The 23,745-nt window shown below is 39.9% G+C and overlaps 4 protein-coding genes across 5 annotated transcripts; 1 reads left to right on the top strand and 3 right to left on the bottom strand.

The window, feature by feature from the left end:
• Positions 1–617: 617 nt before the first annotated feature.
• Positions 618–5,126, top strand: LOC110745200 (cyclin-dependent kinase G-2). Its single transcript, XM_088252958.1, has 4 exons — positions 618–2,530; positions 2,657–2,792; positions 2,880–2,962; positions 3,077–5,126. Exons 1-4 carry the CDS (start codon positions 1,083–1,085, stop codon positions 3,318–3,320), a joined length of 1,911 nt encoding a protein of 636 aa, XP_088109084.1. The 5' UTR covers positions 618–1,082; the 3' UTR covers positions 3,321–5,126.
• Positions 5,127–5,383: 257 nt separating this feature from the next.
• Positions 5,384–8,310, bottom strand: LOC110745202 (uncharacterized). The gene is made up of 4 exons (XM_021945276.2): positions 7,399–8,310; positions 6,515–6,946; positions 5,899–6,205; positions 5,384–5,785 (listed from the first exon to the last, which is right to left on the bottom strand). The coding sequence occupies exons 1-4, from the start codon at positions 7,825–7,827 to the stop codon at positions 5,643–5,645; spliced, it is 1,311 nt and encodes a 436-aa protein (XP_021800968.2). The 5' UTR covers positions 7,828–8,310; the 3' UTR covers positions 5,384–5,642.
• Positions 8,311–11,984: 3,674 nt separating this feature from the next.
• LOC110745208 (4-coumarate--CoA ligase-like 9) lies at positions 11,985–15,445 on the bottom strand. The gene is made up of 6 exons (XM_088253310.1): positions 14,302–15,445; positions 13,578–13,767; positions 13,258–13,403; positions 13,070–13,137; positions 12,568–12,670; positions 11,985–12,444 (listed from the first exon to the last, which is right to left on the bottom strand). Exons 1-6 carry the CDS (start codon positions 15,343–15,345, stop codon positions 12,319–12,321), a joined length of 1,677 nt encoding a protein of 558 aa, XP_088109436.1. The 5' UTR covers positions 15,346–15,445; the 3' UTR covers positions 11,985–12,318.
• Positions 15,446–18,744: 3,299 nt separating this feature from the next.
• Positions 18,745–22,070, bottom strand: LOC110748328 (4-coumarate--CoA ligase-like 9). 2 transcript variants are annotated; one of them, XM_088253308.1, is made up of 6 exons: positions 20,533–22,070; positions 20,058–20,244; positions 19,795–19,940; positions 19,617–19,684; positions 19,144–19,249; positions 18,745–19,055 (listed from the first exon to the last, which is right to left on the bottom strand). In XM_088253308.1, exons 1-6 carry the CDS (start codon positions 21,580–21,582, stop codon positions 18,930–18,932), a joined length of 1,683 nt encoding a protein of 560 aa, XP_088109434.1. In that variant the 5' UTR covers positions 21,583–22,070; the 3' UTR covers positions 18,745–18,929. The 2 variants fall into 2 exon arrangements, with proteins under 2 accessions (XP_088109434.1, XP_088109435.1); XM_088253309.1 differs by having other exon boundaries at positions 18,751–19,055; positions 19,144–19,246; positions 20,533–22,066.
• Between the last annotated feature and the right edge of the window lie 1,675 nt (positions 22,071–23,745).

The raw sequence follows: 23,745 nt of genomic DNA, 5'->3' as shown, positions 1-23,745 counted from the left end.
TTGGACCTTCACGTCAAACTCATAGGTGTTTGCAATTTGTGTTATTGGTCTTGCTTGTGTTGGTTCTATTTCTCTATTTAATTTGTTAATGCGTGGGTTATTCATGATTAGTAGTAGATTGACTCGTTAATTATTCGTGTCAGTAAATCTCGACATATTCAAATTTATGTCAAGCAAGCAAGCAAGAAATGATGATTAAAGCATAACATAATATATATTAAGCAAGCAAGCAATGGTGATTAAATTTCGTGTTAGGATGGAGTCGTGTTAATTCATCAACATGATCTATTCTTTTCGGATAGGAGTACAAATAGGCCCAAAGGGCCGAATAGCTTATGGGTTTCTATACAGATTTTCATTAGTTTCGTTAAAAAAAAAAAGGCCCAAAGGGCCTGAATTTGTATCCATAATATGGGCAGGCAGGCTCAATGTTAAAAACCCTGTGAAATAATTTTTAGGCCCAGAAACATAAACACCACCAAAAAGGAAAATAAAGTTTCCCAGAATGAAAAGGAAAATAAATATTTCCCATAACAAAAAGGAAAAGGGCACAAAAAATACACGTACCACGCGGTTTCCAAACCGACGCCAAAGGATATAAATATATAAGATAGCACGCAAAGTCAGAGGACAGGCTATCTAAACGCGTAAAAGCGAAGCACCTTGGAGGCTGATCGGTGTTGTTGGCCTTCTCATTGCCGTTGCGATTTCGTTTCTCTCTGTTAGCGATCTCTTGCCGGTAAGGCCTTCCGATACCTGTGAATTTATCAAGGGTCTCACAGAAATCGAGGTCTAGGGTATTTGCTCACGATCATCGTTTGTTATTCGCCGATTTGCCTATCTGTTTGTGATTTTGTAATTGAATATTTTGTGTTCTGTGTTCTGTGTTTCTGTGCTGATTGATCTTGGGTTTGCTCGGAAAAAAAAGATTCAATTTGTTATTTTGGTTTGGATTGGCTAGGGTTTGAACCAACTAAATTATTGACTTTTGGGGGTTTAGGGTTTTGAAAATTGATTGGGGTTTTCTGTTTTGATTTTGATTGTTGAGTTTGATCACTGATTTAGAAGAGATTGTTAATCATATGGCGACAGGGCGAGTCGATGTTTTGAGGAGAAGGGATTCTTATAATTATTCCAAAAGAGAATTTGAATCTTATAGGAATGGGGTTTGTCGAGGTGATGGCGTCAAACATAAGAATGGATTCCATTTACCTTCCAATGTGCACAATTCAGGAGGGTCTGAACGGTCGTCAAATTCCTCAGAACCGTGTTCTAGGAATGGCAAAACTCAAAAGAGTGAATGTTTGGTTCAATTGCCTCCTGAGAAGAAGAGGAAGTTTTCTCCTATTATATGGGACAGAGAAGAGAAGCAAGTGAGAGTCTCATCAAAGAATAGAGTTGTTCCAGTTATTCCTCCGTCTCCTGCTCATCCAACCTCAGTTCAGAACGTTCTTTTTGATGGGGTTGTTTCAAAGTCTCCAGTTACAGTGGTTAAGTCTCAGGAAGTGGAGGTCTTTGAATCTTCTGTGGCAGATTATTTGGAGGGTAGTTGTCAATCGGAGGCCCCTGCTGATTTGTCTACACAGCTGCATTCTGAGCACTCCGGGCAAGATGAGCAGGCTAAAAAAAACATGGTCCATCCACCCAACATCTCATTCTCAAGATGGGCATCTGATAGTGATTCTCCAAGGGCTCCAAGGGATATCGCTGATGACCCATGCAGTTCGCCTGAAAGTGGGGAGATCCAAAGAGAAGGCTCCGGGGGGAGCCGGACCAGAGTTTCTAGCTCTGACGAAGAAAGCAGCTTTGAGACGCCTGGAGAAAAATATTATGGAGAAGACGAGTTATGTGACAAAAACATGAATATTGATAAACATGATGGGAATGCTGGCGTTGCCATTAACCAGTTGTACTCTGATTCAGAGTCTGATTCAGAGGATGATGTTGATATTCCTAAGATTGAAGAGCCTGCGGTGCCTATGCAAGGAAGTATAAACATGCTTCAGGGTTGCAGAAGTGTGTTTGAGTACGAAAAACTCAACAAAATAAATGAAGGCACATATGGTGTTGTCTATAGAGCCAGAGATAAAAAGACTGGAGAAATTGTAGCATTAAAGAAGGTGAAGATGGATGTTGATAAGGGTTGTGATGGTTTCCCAATGTCAGCATTGAGAGAAATAAACATTCTTTTGTCTTTTAATCACCCTTCAGTTGTAGGTGTTAAGGAAGTTGTTATGGACGACTTTGATGGTGTTTATATGGTCATGGAGTATATGGAATATGACCTCAAGGGGCTAATGGAGTCTATGAAACAGCCATTTAGTATAGGTGAAGTAAAGTACTTGATGCTACAACTTTTGAACGGTGTAGAGTATCTTCATGACAATTGGGTCCTTCACAGAGATCTGAAATCATCAAATCTCCTTGTGAACAAGGAGGGTGAGTTGAAAATATGTGACTTGGGGTTGTCACGCCAGTATGGGAGTCCACTGAAGCCATATACTCCTTTGGTTGTTACTCTGTGGTACAGGTGAGCTTCACTCTACTCAGTATTGAAGTGGTCAATTTATTATATTTTTTCTGTTAGTATCTTTTAGACCAGAACTACACATTAATTGGGCAACTTGAAGTGATTGTGTATTGTTCTACTGTGCAGGGCACCTGAAATTCTATTAGGTACAAAACAGTACTCTACAGCAATTGATATGTGGTCGGTTGGTTGCATAATGGCTGAATTGTTGGCGAAGGATGCACTGTTCAAAGGGAAAACTGAAGTTGATCAGATTGATAAGGTTTGTTTTGTTCCATGTTACTTAAGCTATTTTATTTCTAATTTTTCCTTGATCGTTTCATGATGTGTTTCACTAAAATGTTTGCAGATCTTCAGAATGCTTGGTACACCAGATGAGAAAAGTGGATTATCCAAATTGCCAGGCTTCAAAGTTAATTCTGTCAAACAACCGTAAGTTTCTTTCTTCTATTTTAATTTTAATGAGTTTATTCTTACCTGCAGATCATTTTAATACTCGTTTTCACTGTTTAGCTATCATTCTAATAGTTTCTGAATCTTTTTCAGGTGCTACAATCATCTGCGCAAGAAATTTCCTGCTGCATCTTTCACTGGATCATCCCCAGTGCTCTCTGAATCGGGGTTTGATCTGTTGAAGCGGCTCCTATCATATAACCCTGCGGAGCGAATAACAGCAAAGGATGCTCTCAACCATAACTGGTTTCGTGAGTCCCCCGAACCAAGATATGATTTCAAGCCAATTACTCCTGATCAGCATTCAAGACCGGTACCTAAACAGCAGGCAGTGTGAGAAAAATTTAAGCAATAATCTTAGCCTTTTTTATGGCAGTTCTTCAAATTTTGCTAACCTGACCATTAGGCAGCTGCAAAGCACAACACGTGACTGTAGGGCCCTTTAGGATAGCTACAGCAAGGGAGTTGCATGGAGAGTCGGTGGGCAGTAATGGTTAATCCTTTTAAGAGCAGCATAGTGGTGCAGTCTTTGTACATAATTGAATCATATTGTTTCTATTCCAAGTTCTTCACTATTTTTATGTAAAACCTGTTGTTTTCTCTTTATTCATGCTTTATACTTTTATTTGCAAGAGATTCTGGGCCTTAAAAGAATGGGAGGGTGTTATTGGCATTTCGCACTTGAAGGACAGGAATTTTCCCAAACGTAAGTTATTTTACTGCACACAATGGCTTTTGAGGTGTATCCAGTCTTTTACATGTATTGCTGGTTGCTTGTATTGTGGTGTATCCAATTATCCATGTTTTCTTAGATCATGATGCTCTGCCCCCAATGCTTAGCTTATGGTTATCCTATGCTAGGCCATTGTCTGTTTATACTCCATTCAGCAAATATATAATTAAAATGCTGGATTTTTTTTTCTTTGTCTTCAAGTTCAGAGTAAAAGAATTACTTTAGTTTATTCGTGAAATGCAAGTTATATCTAGACGACTTCAAATACATGAATAAAAGAATACAATTTCGGAATATGCAATGACTGCTGCTAGGAGGTTTCATTCTTGCATCGATGGAATTCTCCCAATTAGAAGTCGTTCCATGTTTGTATTCCTTCTCATGTGCATACGTGTGCGCACTGTAAGTTGATAGTGCAGGTCAGTTTCATTGTCTAAGTAGTGTTGCTTGCCAGGACAATGTGGTTGTAAACTTATATTATGCTTCTGTGTCTTATTGTAAATTTTGTGTTTCTTACTTTGCGTTTCCTTCATTTGGTTAATTTTTACTTTTGACTTGTATCTTCCCATGTGCATTCTTCGGTTAGGAATTAGCTTGCTATTACAAATGGAGAGTTTTGCTTGCCTGCAGCTAGACCGATTGGCTGGTAAGGTTGTTGCTTTTTGTTTATTTTGTACTTATGTGTGAATCTAACGGCTGCTATTATATTTTTCGCCATGGGGAGTGAACATAGGCATCTCTAGTTTTTGCATTGTACTTCAATCTTTTGCTATATCAGTAGAAAATTATGATGATGAAGAGTAAGGGTTTGCCCTTTTGTCCAACCTCCCATTTATTTTGTGATCCTGCTACAAGGTGGCACATTTAAATCAAAAAATCTAATTGGGAAATCATAATGAAAGTTGAAAATTGATGACAAAACAAATTCAAGTTCATACCTTTCTTTTCTGAAACCACTCTAGGTTGAAGATGTACGGGTTGAATTGCTATAGTCGATGTCTATTGACATGTTTCAATTTTTGTCTTGGCCACATAAGATCAATGTTAAAATTTGCAAGCCAGGGCCTCTTGATAGCCTGTATGAATTCGCAGCGTGATCAGCCATGAGGGAACTACCATCTAATGGTAAAGATTATAATGTCCAAGGTTTCTGTTTTTAAGTTGTGTTTTTCCCCCAAATATCTTCAGAGCACTGGAGATCCAGTTTGATTTTGCATGCAATTTTTTTTCTTTAACTAAACTTTTATCCTGCAAATTCTTTTGGATTACAGATAAGTAGCGAAAATCTGAGCGTGGCAGTGTGCTATATTTGTATTTCATACCTAAAAGCAGCTGTAATTTTCAAGTTTGCAACATCTGTATTTCATATTGAGTAATAATACTAAACCAGCAGTAACTTTTCTTGTGCTACGAAGGACATCTCATCATACTACCCATTTTCTTTTCCAATTCTAGCACTGCAGATGTTTCTGACTGAATTTAGATGATCTTTGGGGTATTTTAACTAGTTGTCGTATATTTTGTGCTTTGTCCCATTAATTTTTTTTGGTCTGTTTAAGTCCTTCGACAAAGGTTGGGGCTGAATGGATTTGGTAAATTTTTGAATAGGTATCAAAACGGCTTGTGCGTAAAGTATAGGGATCAAAGAAAAATGTGCAGCTATCAAGTGACCAAGCCTCTGTGAAAAGAAAAAAACAATAAAATCGTCTAATCAAACCATGACATTTGTTCATCAGAAAAATAATCTCACATCTCTGAGCCTTTGTTTACCCTAAGTAAATGAAGTCCTTGGTAAAAAGTAAATGCTATAGCGCCCAGTGAAATTTCTGCCTCTGAAATACAGCAGAGAGTCTATTGCAGCCAGTCTGCCCCTTAAACGCATCACAAGCGAGTAGTCAGCTGCCGAAAGAGTGAGTGCTCATAAAATCATTTGGTGGTGAAGGTAATTGTCTTCCCCAGCACAAAGAGAGCCAGTGAGAACTCAAGAAAGAAGACGGTGCCAACGAGCGCCCGATCCACCGTATAGCCGTAGATGGTAAGCCCACCCGGATTTGATTGCATGTACGTAACTGAAAGCAGGACAAACTTGTTAAACGTGAAAGAAAAACACAAAAGCCAAGATCAGCAATGCATCAAAGCATTCCATCAAGTTACAAGATTTCTGTTGATCTTGCGGACATACCAAAAGCTTGTCTTTTCTGATAGAGGGACTTGTATGAAGCTATTTGTGTACTTGTCGGCACTGGCACATAATCAACTGACTCTAGATCGCTTTCTGAGTAGGTTATGGGTAATGAACCAGCAGAATAAGCAATCTCCAAGTTTCCCGAACTGTTGTCGAATCTCGATTGAGATGCATCGTTGGAGCTGCAGGTGACCACAGCATGCCATCTGCTAGTAACTGATGCAAGACCTTGAGCTCTGTGTGAAATCTTTGTAGCCCCATGCAGGCATATAATTAACCCAACAAGCTCAACAATAGAGCAGACCTGCAATAGTGATAATCAAGTGATACTAAGTATAGCTTGAGGAAGTTAGAACTGTAAATCCAAAGCCTATCCCTCTGACAGTATTAGAAGACAAGAAAACAAGAAGAAAGGCATATATGTCAAGTGATTCAGTTGAGCACTTTATTCATCAAAACCAGTCACAACCACATTATGAGATCAAATTTCTTAGTGGGGAAGGGGATAGCAAAAGTTTGATCTAGCTAAGTTGAATATGCTTGTATGGCCAAAAAAATAGTTCAATCTCTTTGAGATCCATGTGAAACATGAAGCATATTGTTCTGAACTTACTGCAAAATCGCCTCCGTTGATGAGATTGACGATTCCGTGATTTCCTGTGGTCTGCAGTAGAGCCACAACTTGGCTGCCTGTCACAACTAAAATTTGAAAAATAAGATAGATTCGGAATCTGTGGCTAATCTTGGATACATACTGCGTTAGACGAGTGTGTTCTTCGATATACGCAGAAACATCCATGTCCCTTTCCAAAAGCTTCCCATAGTTCTCAAAGTGTATCACTTGCAAACTGCACACCAAGTTGAACAAAGCACTGCCTGATAGGAAAATTATAGTTGAAAACGTCCATGACACAAGCAAAGCAAGCAATGCAAGAACAGATTTCCACCATGAATCGTAGTGAACATAAATTACGCGAGTGACTTCACGAGCAGTCTTCAGAAGGAGGAAAGGCAATACCCACACTGCCAGCAAGCGGAAGAAGTTCTGAAGAAGTGGGATGTACAAAATTATGATCTCACTGCTGTATTAGCTATAATACATAATGGAAACAAGATGTTCCCAAAGTAGTTCATTGGAATTAGCACATCAAAGCAAGATGGAAAATTTGTGCCAAACTTCAGAGTCTTGAAGAAGGTTTGAGAGCTAAAACTTCAGCCAAGTGCAAGATGCAGAGTGAGTCAAAGGGAGAAACTGACAGTAACTTGTAGTAAAAGTATTTGTTAATTTAAGTTTCAGGTTCTGTTTTCAACTAAAATTGATTTTTACATCAACTCAACTAGCCAATACATACAATTACTTCAACCAACTATTTGCATAAAATTTAATTTTATCCCCCAACAGTAGAATTACTCAGGTAGAAACATAAAGGTCACAAGCATAAAATGAAAAGGAAAAAAATTAAATAAGGGAGCTATGGGTATTGTTTCCAAACTCACATTGATCTTCTGTATATATTCCTCACGGTACTGAAGCTTATGACCATGATACCTATCCACGAACAAGAACCTCCGTATGCCATACTTTCTGAGGTTGTAAGAAATACAAACAAGAGAAATGGCAGCCACAAGAGACTCAGAAATCAGAATCTGAAGCTCAAAATTTTTGATCTGATACTTCTCACTGCTGGAACTATAAGAGACTTCAATGAGTACCACTGGAAGTGCAACACCCACAAGAAGGAAAGCAAGCCATGAGAGGCTGAAGCTCAGAAAAGAGTATTGGCAAAACCCAAAGAGCCTGAGAAAGGTCTCCAAGCTGTTGAGAGAGTGATCAAGTTTGGCATCATCATCATCACTAGGGTTTGTTTGTGTTTGTGATGCATCTATCAATGGAGTTTGAGTTGTTTGTGAGTTTGGGGTTGCCATAAAGTGAAGGAAAAGTGAGTGAAAAACAAATTTGAATGGTTGGTCTGAGATGGGTTTTGTTCAAATCAGTGTTTCCATGTGTGCCTTCATATGGGCACTGATTCTATGAAGAACAGAGGAAAGAGAAATGAAATCTGAGAAATGGGTTTTTCTGTTCTGTAGTTTTGAGTTAAGCATATGAACAAGGTTTGGGGAATGTTGAGATTGCTTTCTGTAACTGCAAGTCACAATAGAAGTAGACAAAGCCAGACTGATGGGGCTTGGCTGTGCGTGAGTTTTTATGCAGAAAATTCTAGTACCACTTTATGGTATTTTAATGGAGATTCGATACTGGATTTGCTACTTTTGCCTTTTAGTCAGCTAATCAGCATGATTTTCACATTATGCAGTCTACATACACATATGGGAGAATGTCCAAGGGTCAAGGAGTTTCACGAAATTCACATTCTCTCCCCCACCCCAAGGTTTATTTTACTAATATTTGATAGATTAGAAGCTCTCTAATCCAAAGGGGATTGGAAAATTAATAAGTGAAGTAATTAAATAATAATACTAAACACCACAAAAATTCAGTGTGCTGCTTGGATTGCGTCATCCGAAGAAGACGTGAAAAATAAGTAATAAAATTACCTGACAGTCAAAGTTAGCCTTTTGGACCAATTATATATAATTTGGTAATCAGTGGTTTATGCCATTTACATCATTCAGTGGTTTATTATGTAAATTTGCGTAGTTGACAAGTTGGACCGAAGCATCACCAACTAACCTAACTTACCTAACGGTCTGGGACATTTCTGACATCAAGTCTACATCCAATTTATAAATGGATATGACCCAAACAGGAAAATGCGTATCTCGCGTGGGAGCCACCTCTTGTTGTGGAGGTACAGACAGTGCATCAAGCACAAAAGGGTCTGGATTGAATTGAATGATGAATTTCAAACTATCTCGAATTCTGATCAGAAACATAACAACTGTGACTTCAAAGATTGCATTTATATACATGATATATTGGTGGATATGTTGAAGTATATGGCCTCTAGCTAGAGTATATAAATGATATATTGCATAACAAAATGCCCCGCATGGTAGAGTATATGCCGCATGGTACCCATGTTGTCAAAATAAACATATATGCCGAGAGTAAGAATCTACCATACCATGCGGGGCATTCTGGTTAGATGAGGATCATGATATACGGGATGCTAAATCAATTCAGCTCGTCAGGACTCTTTCAATAGGAGTGCTTATTGAAAGAACTAGCTCATGCTTTGGTCTCTCATCCTCCTTATGAAGTCCCAATCTCTACCATTGAGGTTAGACATCTGCATTGCCAGAATGCCAGATTAGTTCTAAGTTCTGACTATTGATCAACTCCTTGCAGGTTCTGGAAATTTTAAAATCTTGGTGTCTTTTACAACATTATAGCTGTGTTTTCTGTACGGTTATTTACAACGTTTTAAGGGAGTGCTTAGTGGTGATTACTTTTGTTCCGTATAGCTTTTCATTTGTTGATAATTAAGGGTTGTAATAGCTTAATTATTTCTTTTATGTTAGGTCCCAGGTTCTGAGATCTTCTATAGTTTGAAAGCAACCATTGTTGGCTTGGCAGTTTGCTTTGAAGGATCGATAGATTTACCTTGGTGTGTTGGTCTTGGTAGGTAACTCTGTTTCATTGTTGGTGCAATGCATTGTTATATATATATATATATTTTTTTAAACGTATAGCCGCGCGGCTATACTCTGCAAATAGAACATTTTAACTTTATAGCCGCGCGGCTATATTCTTTAAATAGAATAATATTTTAAGAGCATAGCCGTACGGCTATACTCTCTAAATAGAATATTTTAACCATATAGCCGCTCGGCTATACCTTTTAAATAGAATATTTTAAAAGTATAGCCGCCCGGCTATAATCTGTAAATAGAATGTTTTATAAGTATAGCCGGCCCGGCTATACTCTGTAAATAGAATATTTTATACGTATAGCCGCAAGGCTATACTATATAAATATATACGAATTGTTTAAGAAATATTACCATATTCCAATTACATGTTTCTTCCGTTTTTATTTTTTCCTTTCTCTTGTTTGCAAAACGTTTGCTGGCACTTGTTATTCTACGCATTCCAGACTAGTTGTCTTGATCATCAATGGAAATTTCAGCTCTCTCTTTCTCTCTCTAGATGTAATTTCAGGCCAAAGTCTTTGGATTGCATCTGCCACAGCTTCCACATGATATTTACTAGCATGTTTAGCACATCTCAACAAAATAAAAAGAAATTGATCATACCTGTCTGAAGTAGTTGAGGATGTTGAGGTAGTTTTAGAAGCCTATCCATAACCTGTCTGAAGTAGTTTTAGATTGAAAATAAAAAGAAAGAGCCAAACATTTGAAGTACTTTAAATCTTTAGTATTCAATAATACTGCATAACTGTTGATATTTACATGAATGGTTCAAAAAATTGAAGTGGAGAAGAAACTATCTTAAGAGTTGAGAATGAGTTTGGGTGGCTTGAGTGAAAACACTTTATCCATCAACACAAGGAGATGGTGAAGGCATCCTATTAGGTGGGATCATTTGCTAGGAATGTAAACGCAGAATCAGAGCATACAAGTTCTGGTTGGCCATGCCACGCTGCTGTAGTAACCAGATTTCCATCAGTGACACAACGATCTATTCGATCCGCTTCCACAAACATCCCCCAGGGTATCCAGTACATTTCTTCCCCTGAAATATAGCCAATTAATCCATCAATGACATGCTCAAATTTACAGCTAAATTTTTTTAATTTCGGGTTTCAGACTTTCAGTCAATCGCAGGGTTCCAAAAATAGGCCTAGGCGGCTAGGCAGGCGCTAGGCGGGCGCTAGGCGGCAGGCGGGCCTCCTAGGCGGGTTGGGTCTTTTTTCGGTGCTGAACCCGGAGGATGAAGTTGCCGAAACTGAAGAAATCGAAGCTTGAGTTGATGGAGAAGCGGAATGGCTGTGACTGCGATCCGTACTCTGCGAGAGCTTCGTGTTCGTTACAAATATATTTAAGGGAGTTTCACTAAAATACCCAAAATGGGGGCTGAAATTATAAAAATACCCAACACCCAAAACACTTTATAAACATACCCAAAACTCATCATTACACACACTCAAAATCCATTTATAAACATACCCAAAACCCATCATTACACACATACCCAAAACCCATTTTGGGTATGTTTCTATGTTTACATAGTGCTTGGGTATTTTTATAAATACATGTCTAGGATTGGGTATTTTTATAAATATCTATATATTTAAAGAGTATAGCCGCCCGGCTATACTCTTAAAATATTCGAAAATATTAGTATTTATACTGTTAAAATGTTCGAATGTATTTAGAAAGTACAGCTGCCCGTCTATACTGTTTAAATAAGGGAGCTATGGGTATTACCAAACTCACATTGATCTTTTGTATATATTCATCACGGTACTGAAGCTTATGACTGTGATACCTATCCACGAACAAGAACCTCCGTATGCCATACTTTCTGGGGTTGTAAGAAATACAAACAAGAGAAATGCCAGCCACAAGATAATATTTTAACCGTCTAGCCGCACGGCTATACCCTGTAAATAGAATATTTTAAACGTATGGCCGAACGGCTATACACTATAAATAGAATATTGTAATAGTATAGCCGTTCGGCTATAATCTATAAGTAGAATATTTTAACAGTACAGCCGTGCGGCTACACACTTTGAATAGAAATTTTTTAAAGTATATGAATATTGTAAAAGTATAGCCGGGCGGCCATACTATTTAAATTAGAAAGCAGGCATGCCTCACACATTTTTCTTGTGGTTGTGACAGATTAGTGCAATAGAAGAATGTCCAAATGGAATGTAATGCGGTATTTCATTGCTTCTTCGTCCATTAAGTTGATGTTCAGTTGTAGGACTATTATTAACCATTTTCCCAGAAACAAATCTATATTCTATAAATAGAATATTTAAGAGTATAGCCGCGCGGCGATACCATATTATGATAAATGAGGAAATTAGTTTGATAGCCATTTAATTTATGTGACAAAAGGTATCATGGTAGATCCATGAGAACAATAATGGTAACAAGTCTCTGGTAGTACGTATATTACATTCAGAATACAACATAAGCAAAAACACTTACTAGGGAAACAAGTGCATCAAGGATCTTGATTGAATGATGAGTTTCAAACTCTCTCACAGATAGATATACAGTAAACATAAATAACGTGGACACAAAACAAAAACAAATAATGTGTGGAAAGGTTGTGCTTCACCGGGCCAGATTTCAATTAGGCTTAAACATAGGTTTATCTTATAAAAGGCTTTACACGGTCGAATTGTGATCGGAAACATAACAACTGTGACTTCCAAGATCGATTGCACTTATATACATGCTAAAGAACATGAACAAGTTGATATGTTGAATTGGAATGCAATGCTCAGCAAGCTTTCCTTTGTTTGAAGAAGTAAATCATAATTTAGATGAACGGCTAGATAGAGCATGACTAATGAGCTCCCTCCTCAAGATCTTTCCTGCTGGAGATTTTGGAATGGAGTTGATAAACGATACACGTCGAATCTTCTTGTAGGGTGCAACCTGCAATAACAAACCAACTTCTATATGATGGCCTGTAAAATACAACTTCAAGAGAACTGGACGTATGGATGTTAATTATGAAAAGAATCAATTGCATTTTTTTACAAGTATTCAGAAGCATACTTGTTTTGCAACAAAATCCATAACTGCAACCTCATTGATATTGCTTCCAGGCTTTCTAACTACATAGGCCATGGGAATCTGCCCTGCTTCTTCATCAGGATACCTGCTTCAGAAACGCCAACGGGCAGAAATCAGAACTAGTATACCTTGAGGAGGTAAACAGATACATGAAACATACTGAAAATTCTTTCAGAAACTATGATCTTCTACCATGTAACCATGACACTAACTATGCAAGAAAGTGGAGGCAAAACACCAGATTTCATCACAAAGGCAAACTAATTGGCAAAATATCTGTCAAAATTTTCTTCAATGATCTCATAAGTTCTTGAATTTCTTTTGTTTTTTGTTTTTCTATGGACCAGTTTCCTTTCCCAGCTAAATACTTCTAAAAAATTTCAAAAGTGACAAATAAGCGATTAAAGTCGTCAATTGATAGATTGATGCCAGGAAAGAAACTAGCTTTTCACAAGCAGAGAATGTCATAGTACTATATACATACGGAATCACAGCGGCATCAGCAATGTTGGGATGGGACTGAAGTATAGGTTCCAACTCAGCCGGGGGTACCTGCAATTTGTTCCAGACATAGAGAGACCAAACAACACATTACTCAAATGGACTGATCACATACTTATACAACCATCTTTGTTATGAGTTTAACTCTCAAAGGATCTCTCTTGCAATCACCTGATAGCCCTTGTACTTGATCAATTCCTTTAACCTGTCAACAATGTAGAGGAACCCCTCATCATCAAAGAAACAAAGATCACCAGTCTTCAACCACCCGGCTGAGTCCAAGGTCTCAGCAGTTGCCTTGTCATCTCCTACATAACCTGTAAGTCAATGGTTTTACAAAGATCAATTAGATTAGGTAATGGTGTCACGACTCATGGCTAGAACTTGCTCCTATATTAACCAATTGGTAAGAAAAGGCGCCGAAAACTTATAAAGTATCTTAAACTATTTCTGCAATGTAGGACACTTGTGACAAGACAAAGTCTCATTACCTTTCATGACTGTTGGACCTCGCAGCCACAGCTCGCCCCTCTGGCCAGGAGGTAAGGCCTCTCCAGTTTCGGGGTCAACAATCTGAGCTTCCATATTTTCGGATAAGCGGCCCACAGAAGCATACCGTTTTGACTCTTCAGAGTCTATCATCCTCGTAGCCGCTGCCCCAGTTTCGGTCAAACCGTATCCCTGAACAAACCATAATATTAATCAAGCATTTGACAATTAGCAATAGTAGAGTTTGGCATATCACAAATGTGATAACATATGCACAACAGAATTATGCAAGTAACGTAACCAGCAGTCATCATCACTGTTCTATTCCTGTTGGGATATGGCACAGAACAGAAGCAACCCACATGTTTATATTAACTGGTCATTGACTCTTTGCTTCAAAACTGAAAAGTCATTCAAATTAATCACAAATATTGAAAAGTATGTTCACATGTTTGAAACCCACAAAAGCAACCAACCCACATTGGCCTTGATACATTCACAACTGAAAAGTCTCCTAAATTAATCCCACAATGTGGAAAGTCAGTATAACCTTAATCAAAACTGTAGGATTAGATATGTCAACCTTAATTAATCACAAATGCCTTACCTGTATTTTATGTGTATTATTAATTATAAACGTATTATTCACTTACCTGTAATATAAGTTGAAAAAATAAATTAAACAGCCGTATGGAATTCTGACAACGGATTATTTAATTTTCTGACCTGCACAAGTTCCACATTGGGAAATCTCTCAGTGAATCTCTCAGCAACCTCCTTCCCCAGAGGCGCGCCGCCACATCCGAGAAGCCGAAGCGAGCTGAGATCGTATTTCTGAGCCAGCTCGGACTTCGCCAGAGCCACGATCAACGGCGGAGACACCGGCATGTAGCTGACCTTGTACCTCTCCACGGCCCTCAGCATCGCTTCGAAATCGAACCTCTCCATCAAAATCAAGGTCTCACCCATCGCCACCGCCCGAACCAGCATGAAGAACCCGAAGACGTGGAACAGAGGCAGCGTGAACAACGAGACGGCTTGCTCTTCGGGTAGGGTAGGGTCGGGTTCGAGCCGCAGCGCGTGGAGCCCGGCTAGTAGGCCGATGAAGTTGCGGTGAGTCAAGAGAACACCTTTGACTCGTCCAGTGGTGCCGGATGAGAAGAGAATCGCCGCCGAGTCGGTTTGGCTGACCTCGACTCCGAATTCTGGTCTGGTGTCGGATGACCCGACCCGATTGAGCATGGACAGGAACTCGGGTGAGTCGAGGAGGATTATGGTGCGAAGCTCATCCTTGGGGAGCTTGTGAGCGGTTGCTGATGTGGCGAAAGCGATGGCGGGTCGGGTGAGTCGGACCTGGTAGGCGATCTCGGACTCGGACCCGATTGGATTGGCGGGCGAAACGACGACGCCTAAGGCGAGGAGGGAGAAATAGAGCACGGGGACGTGGAGGGAAGTAGGCGAGAGAATGAACGCCACGTGGCCTTTGGAGAGAGCGGGGGCAAAGGACTGGAGGGAGAGAGTGAGGGAGTGGACTTGGCCGATGAAGTTCTCGTACGAGACATGGCGGCCGGAAGCGGCGTCTATGAGGACGGTTGTGGTGGGCGCGACCGCAGAGGATTGGAGGAGGGAGAGAGCGAAATGGGTGAGGGAGAGGGGTTGGGAGAGAGGCGGGAGTGGGACCGGAGGTCGGAGAGTGTGGAAGGTCTTGGTTTGTGGACAGTAGCCGCTCTTGGGATCGATCCAACGGCTGGGATTTGTTTCCTCAGCCATGGTTGATTAGAATTGGAGCTAAGCTAGCTCTTCAGAAGTATATATATATATAATATAACTGTGACTCTGTGAGTGCGGCCAAGACATGTGTGGCCAAGAGATACTGATTGTTTTGTCATTGATTATAAGGCGCAGACAAACAAGAACTAAAAGAGGAGAGAGTAATTGATTATTACTATACACGTGTTTGACTTGGCTTTTTCTAGTTTGGGGAAGGAAGGAAGGAAGGGAAATATATCATTGTGGATAGATATAGAATGGAGGAAACGTGGGTTTAAAGCAAGTAGGGGATGTTTTGCCTTTCTTTGGATCTGCCAAACTGGGTACCAACCAAGCATGCGGTATTGGGAGGTTTTTACTTGAATCACCATGCTGTATATAGTGGTAAGTAACATGGAAGGTGGATATAGATCTTTTATGCTTGATATGTGCTCGAGACAAGCTTCCATGCACGCTTGGGCACCTCCAAAGCATTAACGTATGTATGTAGGGTTCGTCATTTATCAATGGTTGAAAGTCGCTTATTTGTGCCTTAGGACCTTAGTATCCTAACTTATTTTTTTGCATGTGGTGTCTTAACATCAAGAGCATCTTCAACCGGTATGCTAAAAGCTAGGTGGAGTTTTAACCGTATAATTTGTGATATCTTTCTAGCGTGCTTGAGAAAGGAAATAAATTAATAAAGGAGCTACGGGTATTGCCAAACTCGCATTGATCTTTTGTATATATTCATCACGGTACTGAAGTTTATGACCATGATACCTATCCACGAACAAGAACCTCCGTATGCCATACTTTCGGTGGTTGTAAGAAATACAAACAAGACAAATGGCACCCACAAGAGACTCAGAAATCAGAATCTGAAGCTCAAACTTTTTGATCTCATACTTTTCACTACTGGAACTATAAGAGATTTCAATGATACCACTGGAAGTGCAACCACAAGAAGGAAAGCAAGCCATGAGAGGCTGAAGCTCAGAAAAGAGTACTGGCAGAAGCCGAAGAGCCTGAGAAAGGTCTACAAGCTATGGAGAGAGTGATCAAGTTTGGCATCATCATTAGGGTTTGGAGTTCGAGGTGTTTCTGAGTTTGGGATTGCCATTAAGTGAAGGAAAAGTGAGCAAGAAACAAATTTGAATCTGAGAAATGGGTTTTGTTCAAATCAATGTTTCCATGTGTGCCTTCATATGGGCATTGATTCTATGAAGAACAGAGGAAAGAGAAATGGAATCTGAGAAATGGGTTGGTTTGACAAAAAGAGAAAAACGTTGAGCCACTAATTTGCATGGTGCATAGAATCTGTTTCTTTGAAATCTGGATGCCCATCTATCCTACAAATGCATATATATCGCATTAGACGTTGAAGCATGATCAATTTTATGTGATTTACTACACTGAATTGGTGTGTAACCACACTATTTCATTGTGAGAATTGTTTCGTGGACTACCCCACATCATTGATTTTAAGGCATGTGAATAACAAACTTATATGCCTATCACAAAGTTGTACTGGACTTGCTAGGTAATCCGTATAGTTAGTTGTATTAGGAGATATGCCCATGTCGCCACACACGGTGGGTGTGGGTTGGGGGCCTCTATGCCTTCGTAGAAATGTCAATATTTGAAACAGCACACCTGTCATATCTTTATTGCTTATGAGAACAGTATGTTCGTATTTGGAATTTGTCAAGTATCATGACCTCTAAAATTCTTACTTGCACATGATGATTTTGTATGCTTACACTCCATTATTGATTGAATGCTTAGAAGTGGAGTTTTTCAAAGATAATGTTTTGCTAAAAAAGTTCTTGAATGAGAAACGCTTTAATCGCTAGCAAAGAATTATCCAGAAGACAAACAATGCAAAAATTTATCAAGACCAGACGAAGATGCTAGCGCAATGCCTTGAACTGAAAATAGAACAAGGCTAGCTATATCGCTTAGTCCATTTCCCTAAATTTGGGCCTAAAATCTCACCACCGCCAGAATTCAACGACTTGAGTTTCAGGCACAAAGATCATGGCTGCCTCAGTAATCCACATATGTGCAGGTCCAACTTTTCCTTTGTACTACTAATACCCCAGTGATTATTGCATATGAATTGCATGCATGAGACATAAAGAATAATGATTCTGGTCTTTTATGAGCCATGAGCCTATGGTATACCCGATACGATTTTACAAAGGCTAATGTTTTATTTGGTGAAGCCATGGCCACAAAGGTGTGTGAGCAGAAAATTCAAAGGTATTTTTCTTTATTCTTCCTGCAGTTGAGAGTTGAGAAACACTTATATATGGCTCTATGCGTGAATTTTAATATAGTCATATGTGCATTAACTAGATGCTACTAAACCTCTATATTGATCCATCCATTGACAAAGCTTTAGAATGCATATGAACTGAAACTTGTTTTCGTACGTTGATGAAATTGCATTATTCTTGGATGGTTAGAATTTGTTGGCAGCTTGCTATATAAATAATTGGATGAAAAGTAAATGGGCACCTCTCGACTATGCATATGTTTAATTGCTCTTTGTATGGTGGGGAAACCACTAGACCACTCAAGATAAGAATGAAAACTTCAAGTTCCTTATTGCCTTGTGGAGGGAAGTTCATATGGTCGAAGGCCAAGCTCATGTGGCCGAAAGCCATAGTTGTGACTGAAAGTCAAATACATAGTTGAAGACTATACGACCGAAGCCCAAACTCAAACTCGTGATCGAATATCTGTTCATGGTCGAAGACCATACTCATGGCTAAAGGCCGAATTCGAGATCGAAGAATATTCATGGTTGAAAACCATACTCGTGAAACTCCACATGCTTGTGATCGAAGATCGTATAAGTTAAGTCAATACATAAAACTCTACACACAGTGAATTCCCACAAAGAATATTTTCTCTCTCTACACCCAAGACACGTGTTCAGAGAGAGAAAATGGGGCAGATGTGGGAACAAAAATTAAGGTCCAAGTAACAAGCCACTTCCCATGAACCTTAAATTTAGGGAGTGGAGGGAATTAAATGACATGATATCCACTACCATTGAGCATGGAGATAAATAAGGGATATGGGACTTGGAGTCCAAGGGTTCAATGCTTATAAAAGGCTAACTAATCTCCAACATAAGGGGAGAGAGGTATGAGATTATTCTGACTATACGCAATATTCCTGAACGAACACTGACTTGAGCGTCAAATAGTTTTCTTGCAGGTACTCCCCTCTCATTGGTGGCAATCGTAGATGGTGTCCGGCTTCTCTCAACATTGATTACGAGATTACTTGTTGGAGGACCCGAAATTTCATGCTCCAACATGTTCTATATTTTTGAAGGTACAGTGCATCAAGCACAAAAGGGTCTAATGCTGAATTTCAAACTATCTCACAGAAAAATGTTCTAGATATGCAAGTAATCCAAATAATGTGGACAGGGGAAAAAGAAACAAAACATAAGGATCTGATCAGAAAAATATCCAACTGTGACTTCCAAGATTGCGTGTTTACATGCTAAAGAACATAAACAAGTTGATATATTGAATTGGAATGCAATGCTCGGCAAGCTTTCATCCTTTGTTTGAATATGTAAATTATAAGTTAGATGAACGGCTAGATAGAGCATGACTAATGAGCTCCCTCCTCAAGATCTTTCCTGCCGGAGATTTCGGAATCGAGTTGATAAACGATACACGTCGAATCTTCTTGTAGGGTGCAACCTGCAATAACAAACCAACTTCAATGTGATGGCCTGTAACGTACAACTTCAAGAGACTGGAATTTTTTTACAAGTATTCAGGAGCATACTTGTTTTGCAACAAAATCCCTAACTGCAGCCTCATTGATATTGCTTCCAGGCTTTCTAACTACATAAGCCATGGGAATCTGCCCTGCTTCTTCATCGGGATACCTGCTTCAGAAACGCAATCGAGCAGAAATCAGAACTAGTATACCTTGAGGAGGTAAACAGATACATGAGATATACTGCAAATTCTTTCAGAATCTTCTACCATGTGACCATGCTACTTAACTATGCAAGACAGGGGAGGCAATATTATCAGCAAAAATATCCATGAACATTTTCTTCACCTCATATAAATTTTTTTTCTGCTTCAATGTTTCATATGTTCTTGAGTATTTTCTTTTCTCAGGTAAATACTTCTAAACTTGTAAGAAATGACATTTCAAAAGTGGCAAATAAGATATTACAGTCATCCATAGAGAATGAAAAGAAACTAGCTTTTTCACAAGCAAAGAATGTCATAGTACTAGACACATACGGAATCACAGCAGCGTCAGCAATGTCAGGATGGGATTGAAGTATAGGCTCCAACTCAGCTGGGGGTACCTGCAATTTGTTCCGGACATAGAGAGACCAAACAACAATGGACTGATCAAATTCTTATACAACAATCTTTGTTATGAGTTTAACTCTCAAAGGATCTCTCTTGCAATCACCTGATAGGCCTTGTACTTGATCAACTCCTTTAACCTGTCAACAATGTAAAGGAACCCCTCGTCATCAAAGAAGCAAAGATCACCAGTCTTCAACCACCCGTCTGAGCGCAAGGTCTCTGCAGTTGCCTTGTCATCTCCTATATAACCTGTAAATGGTTTTACAAAGATCAATTAGATTTGAAACTACATTGTCTCTCACTCACACTAACAAAAAGGTAATGGTGTCACGGCTCATGGCTATTTCTGCAATGTTGGACACTTACCTTTCATGACTGTTGGACCTCGCAGCCACAGCTCGCCCATCCGGCCAGGAGGTAAGGCCTCTCTGGTTTCGGGGTCAACAATCTTGGCTTCCATATTTTCAGATAAGCGGCCCACAGAAGCGTACCGTTTTGACTCTTCCGGGCCTATCATCCTCGTAACCCCTCCCCCTTCGGTCAACCCGTATCCCTGAACAAACCATAATATTATTCAAGCATTTGTCACAGCATTTCCATTTTGGTATTATTTGGTCACTGACTATTTGCTTTAAAAACTGAAAAGTCTTAATTCAAATTAATCACAGTTCTGTTAACCACAAAAGCAACCACTCACACACATTGACCTTTGCTAGAGTCAGAAGCTCCTCAATTACCCTTTTCCCCACCCCTTTTGAATGATATATATTAAAATAAAATCAACCGCCTAAATTTAAACTGCCGTACGTAATTCCGACAACGGATAATTTGATTTTCTGACCTGCACAATTTCCACATTGGGAAATTTCTCAGTGAATCTCTCAGCAACCTCCTTCCCCAGAGGCGCGCCGCCACAGCAGATACGCCGAAGCGAGCTGAGATCGTATTTCTGAGCCAGCTCGGACTTCCCCAGAGACACGATCAGCGGCGGCGACACCGGCATGTAGCTGACCTTGTACCTCTCCACGGCCCTCAGCATCGCTTCGAAATCGAACCTCTCCCTTAAAACCAAGGTCTCGGCCGTCGTCACGGCCAGAACCAGCATGAAGAACCCGTACACGTGGAACAGAGGCACCGTGAACAACGAGACGGTTTGCTCATCGGGTAGGGTCGGGTCGGGTTCGCGTCGCAGCGCGTGGAAGCCGGCTAGTTGGGCGATGAAGTTGCGGTGAGTCAAGAGAACGCCTTTGACTCGTCCGGTGGTGCCGGATGAGAAGAGAATCGCCATCGAGTCGGTTTGGCTGACCTCGATTCCGAAGTCGGGTCGGGTGTCGGATGATCCGACCCGATTGAGCATGGACAGGAACTCGGGTGAGTCCAGGAGGATTATGGTGCGGAGCGCATCCCTGGGGAGCTTGTGAGCGGTTGCTGACGTGGCGAAAGCGATGGAGGGTCGGCTGAGTCGGACCTGGTGGGCAATCTCGGACTCGGACCCGATAGGATTAGCGGGCGAAACGACGACGCCTAAGGCGAGGAGGGAGAAATAGAGCACGGGGACGTGGAGGGAAGTAGGGGAGAGAATGAACGCCACGTGGCCTTTGGAGAGAGCGGGGGCAAGGGACTGGAGGGAGAGAGTGAGGGAGTGGACTTGACCGATGAAGTTCTCGTACGAGACATGGCGGCCGGACTCGGCGTCGATGAGGAGGGTTGTGGTGGGCGCGGGCGCAGAGGATTGGAGGAGGGAGAGAGCGAAATGGGTGATGGAGAGGAGTTGGGAGAGAGGCGGTAGTGGAAGTGGAGGTCGGAGAGTGTGGAAAGTCTTGGTTTGTGGACAGTAGCCGCTCATTGGATTGATCCTATGCCTATGGTTGGGATTTGTTTGGTCCGCCATGGTTGATTAGAATTGGAGCTCAGCCACAGTCAGACAGTATCATGGTAGGTAGGTAGGTGGATCTTGAGGATCTTGAGGTTGAGGATCCTTTATTTTATATTTGAGTTGTGCTTGGAACAGTTGCATACGCATGGGAGTGGGCGCCACTTAATCATTGACATATGCAGGGTTCGTGACAAAGGATTTAATCGTCCATGCACGCCCATGCCTATGATTTGTTTACTTGTGGAGGAGCTTCAGCAAGGGCTGCATCCACCAATGCTTTCTGTTCACAAATTTAAATTGTCAAACTTCATCATCACTATATATGTAGTTGGAAGTGATGATGAAGAAGATATATGATATTATAAAGAAGGAAAATAATAAGGAGGGGAGATTTTGGTAAGGATGAGATCATCAGATATATAATAATCACGAGTATATAGGTAGGTGTATGGATTGAGCCAAACGCAAAGCCTCTGATTTGTCTACTTTTGGAGGAGGTGGTGCAAGAAAAGAGCTGCATTTTGACCAACTCTTGGTGGCAGCAGGCTTCATCCATCTCTAAAAGCTCTACGCAACAATGTACGTACACGAATACATCCTTGCCATGCACCATATTGTTACGTAATTCGTTTCCACAATAATCAGATATTCTTTTGCGGCATTCTGCTGCTGTTGCTGTTGGTGTTATTATTGTCACAACCATCAACAACAAAATTGTAATAGCATTTCGATAAACGTTGTTGAACCTTGCCATTATTTTGTTTTTGTGAGAACCTTTTCTTTTGATGACAAAGAATCCCTCGAGTCTTCTCTTCTTTGAGATTAACAAACAAAAAATTGTGTATTAATATAGGCCAATTGCGCAGGTATATATTCATCATGTGTTTTTTTTTTGGCGTACACGCGATAGTCTAAATTATCGGGGATGAGGTTTTTTCCACTCACACAACAAAGATGGGGGTTTGAACCTAAGACATCTAGTGTACAAGATCAAGACCCTTTATCATTGGGTTAGACCCCATTAGCAAGAATTTAATAGAGTTAAAAGTAGAACTTCATGGAGTTAACAAGTCTAAAATATGTATAAAACAACGCATGCTCAACATTAAATTATAGGGAGCTCATTGCGGATGCTCAACTCAATATTTTTTTTTTTTGAATTGAGGACATGTATTTTGTTTTTTGTTTATGAAATAAAATATGTAATTATTTTCCGAGTAGTATACATTAATATTTAATATTTAAAAATTAGAACAATCAGAGTCCAATAATCCAAACATACAGACGAAATACAAAATCGTAATATTTAAATTATTCAACCTGTTTTTGGACGCAATATTATTCAACTTCTTATATTAGTCCAACACTGCACCATAATATAGGCCAATCCAAGTGAATCCAGTGTGGTCCCTATAAATATTCCCGTCCAAACATACAAAACTGAGGAAAATAGGAAATGTACGAATACCCTGCAGAAAAAGGGTAAAATTTTCCTAAAACCATGATGAAGCTGTAGGCAAAGAAACAGCAAATTTAGCTAATCGATGGGCCACTTTTCGTTTTAGTTGATAGGAAAGAAGATGTGAATTTATAAGCACGCCAAGTATTGATCCATTTAACATTAATAAACACAAACACAAATAACTAACTAACTAATTTGTTTGCTATTCATCGATAATTGGAAGTCGTTAACTTAGACGTGCCGACCGTAGTGTTAGTATCCCTAACATTATTATTGTTTTTTTTTTTGCATGTGATCATGTCTTAACACTAATAAACACAAACACAAATCACCAACTAATTTGCTTGGTATTAAGTTAATAATAATGACAAAGTTGAACAACATTTATCCAAATGCTATTATAATTTTATTAGTGGTCGTCGTGACAATGATAATAACAACATATCAGCAGCACCAGCAGTTGCAGCAACTCCGACGATTTCTGTATCGGATTCGGAATGCCGCAAGAGAATCACCGATTACTGTGGAAACGAAATACGTAATAACATGTATGGCGATGATGTAAAAGTGCATATATATGCATTGTTGCATGGAGCTTTGGGAGATGGGTGAAGCCTGCCACAAAGAATTGGTGAATGCAGCTCTTGCACGACCTCCTCCCAACGTAAACAAAATAAAGGCTTTGAATATTAGTACATCACCGTGGGTCTTTTGTA

This window comes from Prunus avium, chromosome 5 (genome assembly GCF_965620075.1).
Source record: "Prunus avium chromosome 5, drPruAviu1.hap1.1, whole genome shotgun sequence".
Classification (NCBI taxonomy): domain Eukaryota; kingdom Viridiplantae; phylum Streptophyta; class Magnoliopsida; order Rosales; family Rosaceae; genus Prunus; species Prunus avium.
Note: the sequence above shows the minus strand (reverse complement) of the source record. Positions and strands in the feature narration are given on the sequence as shown.

What these genes read in the sequence shown, in the direction of transcription:
- LOC110745202 (XM_021945276.2), bottom strand. Translation starts at nt 7,827, where the DNA reads ATGGCAACCCCAAACTCACAAACAACTCAAACTCCATTGATAGATGCA. An exon ending in AATATATACAGAAGATCAAT is followed by an intron (nt 6,947 to 7,398) that starts GTGAGTTTGGAA and finishes CCACTTCTTCAG; the next exon opens with AACTTCTTCCGCTTGCTGGC. An exon ending in TCAACGGAGGCGATTTTGCA is followed by an intron (nt 6,206 to 6,514) that starts GTAAGTTCAGAA and finishes TCACTATTGCAG; the next exon opens with GTCTGCTCTATTGTTGAGCT.
- LOC110745200 (XM_088252958.1), top strand. Translation starts at nt 1,083, where the DNA reads ATGGCGACAGGGCGAGTCGATGTTTTGAGGAGAAGGGATTCTTATAAT. An exon ending in AAGTTGATCAGATTGATAAG is followed by an intron (nt 2,793 to 2,879) that starts GTTTGTTTTGTT and finishes AAATGTTTGCAG; the next exon opens with ATCTTCAGAATGCTTGGTAC. An exon ending in GTTAATTCTGTCAAACAACC is followed by an intron (nt 2,963 to 3,076) that starts GTAAGTTTCTTT and finishes AATCTTTTTCAG; the next exon opens with GTGCTACAATCATCTGCGCA.
- LOC110745208 (XM_088253310.1), bottom strand. Translation starts at nt 15,345, where the DNA reads ATGGCTGAGGAAACAAATCCCAGCCGTTGGATCGATCCCAAGAGCGGC. An exon ending in GCTGATGCCGCTGTGATTCC is followed by an intron (nt 12,671 to 13,069) that starts GTATGTATATAG and finishes TTTCTGAAGCAG; the next exon opens with GTATCCTGATGAAGAAGCAG. An exon ending in TGGATTTTGTTGCAAAACAA is followed by an intron (nt 12,445 to 12,567) that starts GTATGCTTCTGA and finishes TTGTTATTGCAG; the next exon opens with GTTGCACCCTACAAGAAGAT.
- LOC110748328 (XM_088253308.1), bottom strand. Translation starts at nt 21,582, where the DNA reads ATGGCGGACCAAACAAATCCCAACCATAGGCATAGGATCAATCCAATG. An exon ending in CCAATGTGGAAATTGTGCAG is followed by an intron (nt 20,245 to 20,532) that starts GTCAGAAAATCA and finishes TGGTTTGTTCAG; the next exon opens with GGATACGGGTTGACCGAAGG. An exon ending in GCTGACGCTGCTGTGATTCC is followed by an intron (nt 19,250 to 19,616) that starts GTATGTGTCTAG and finishes GCGTTTCTGAAG; the next exon opens with CAGGTATCCCGATGAAGAAG.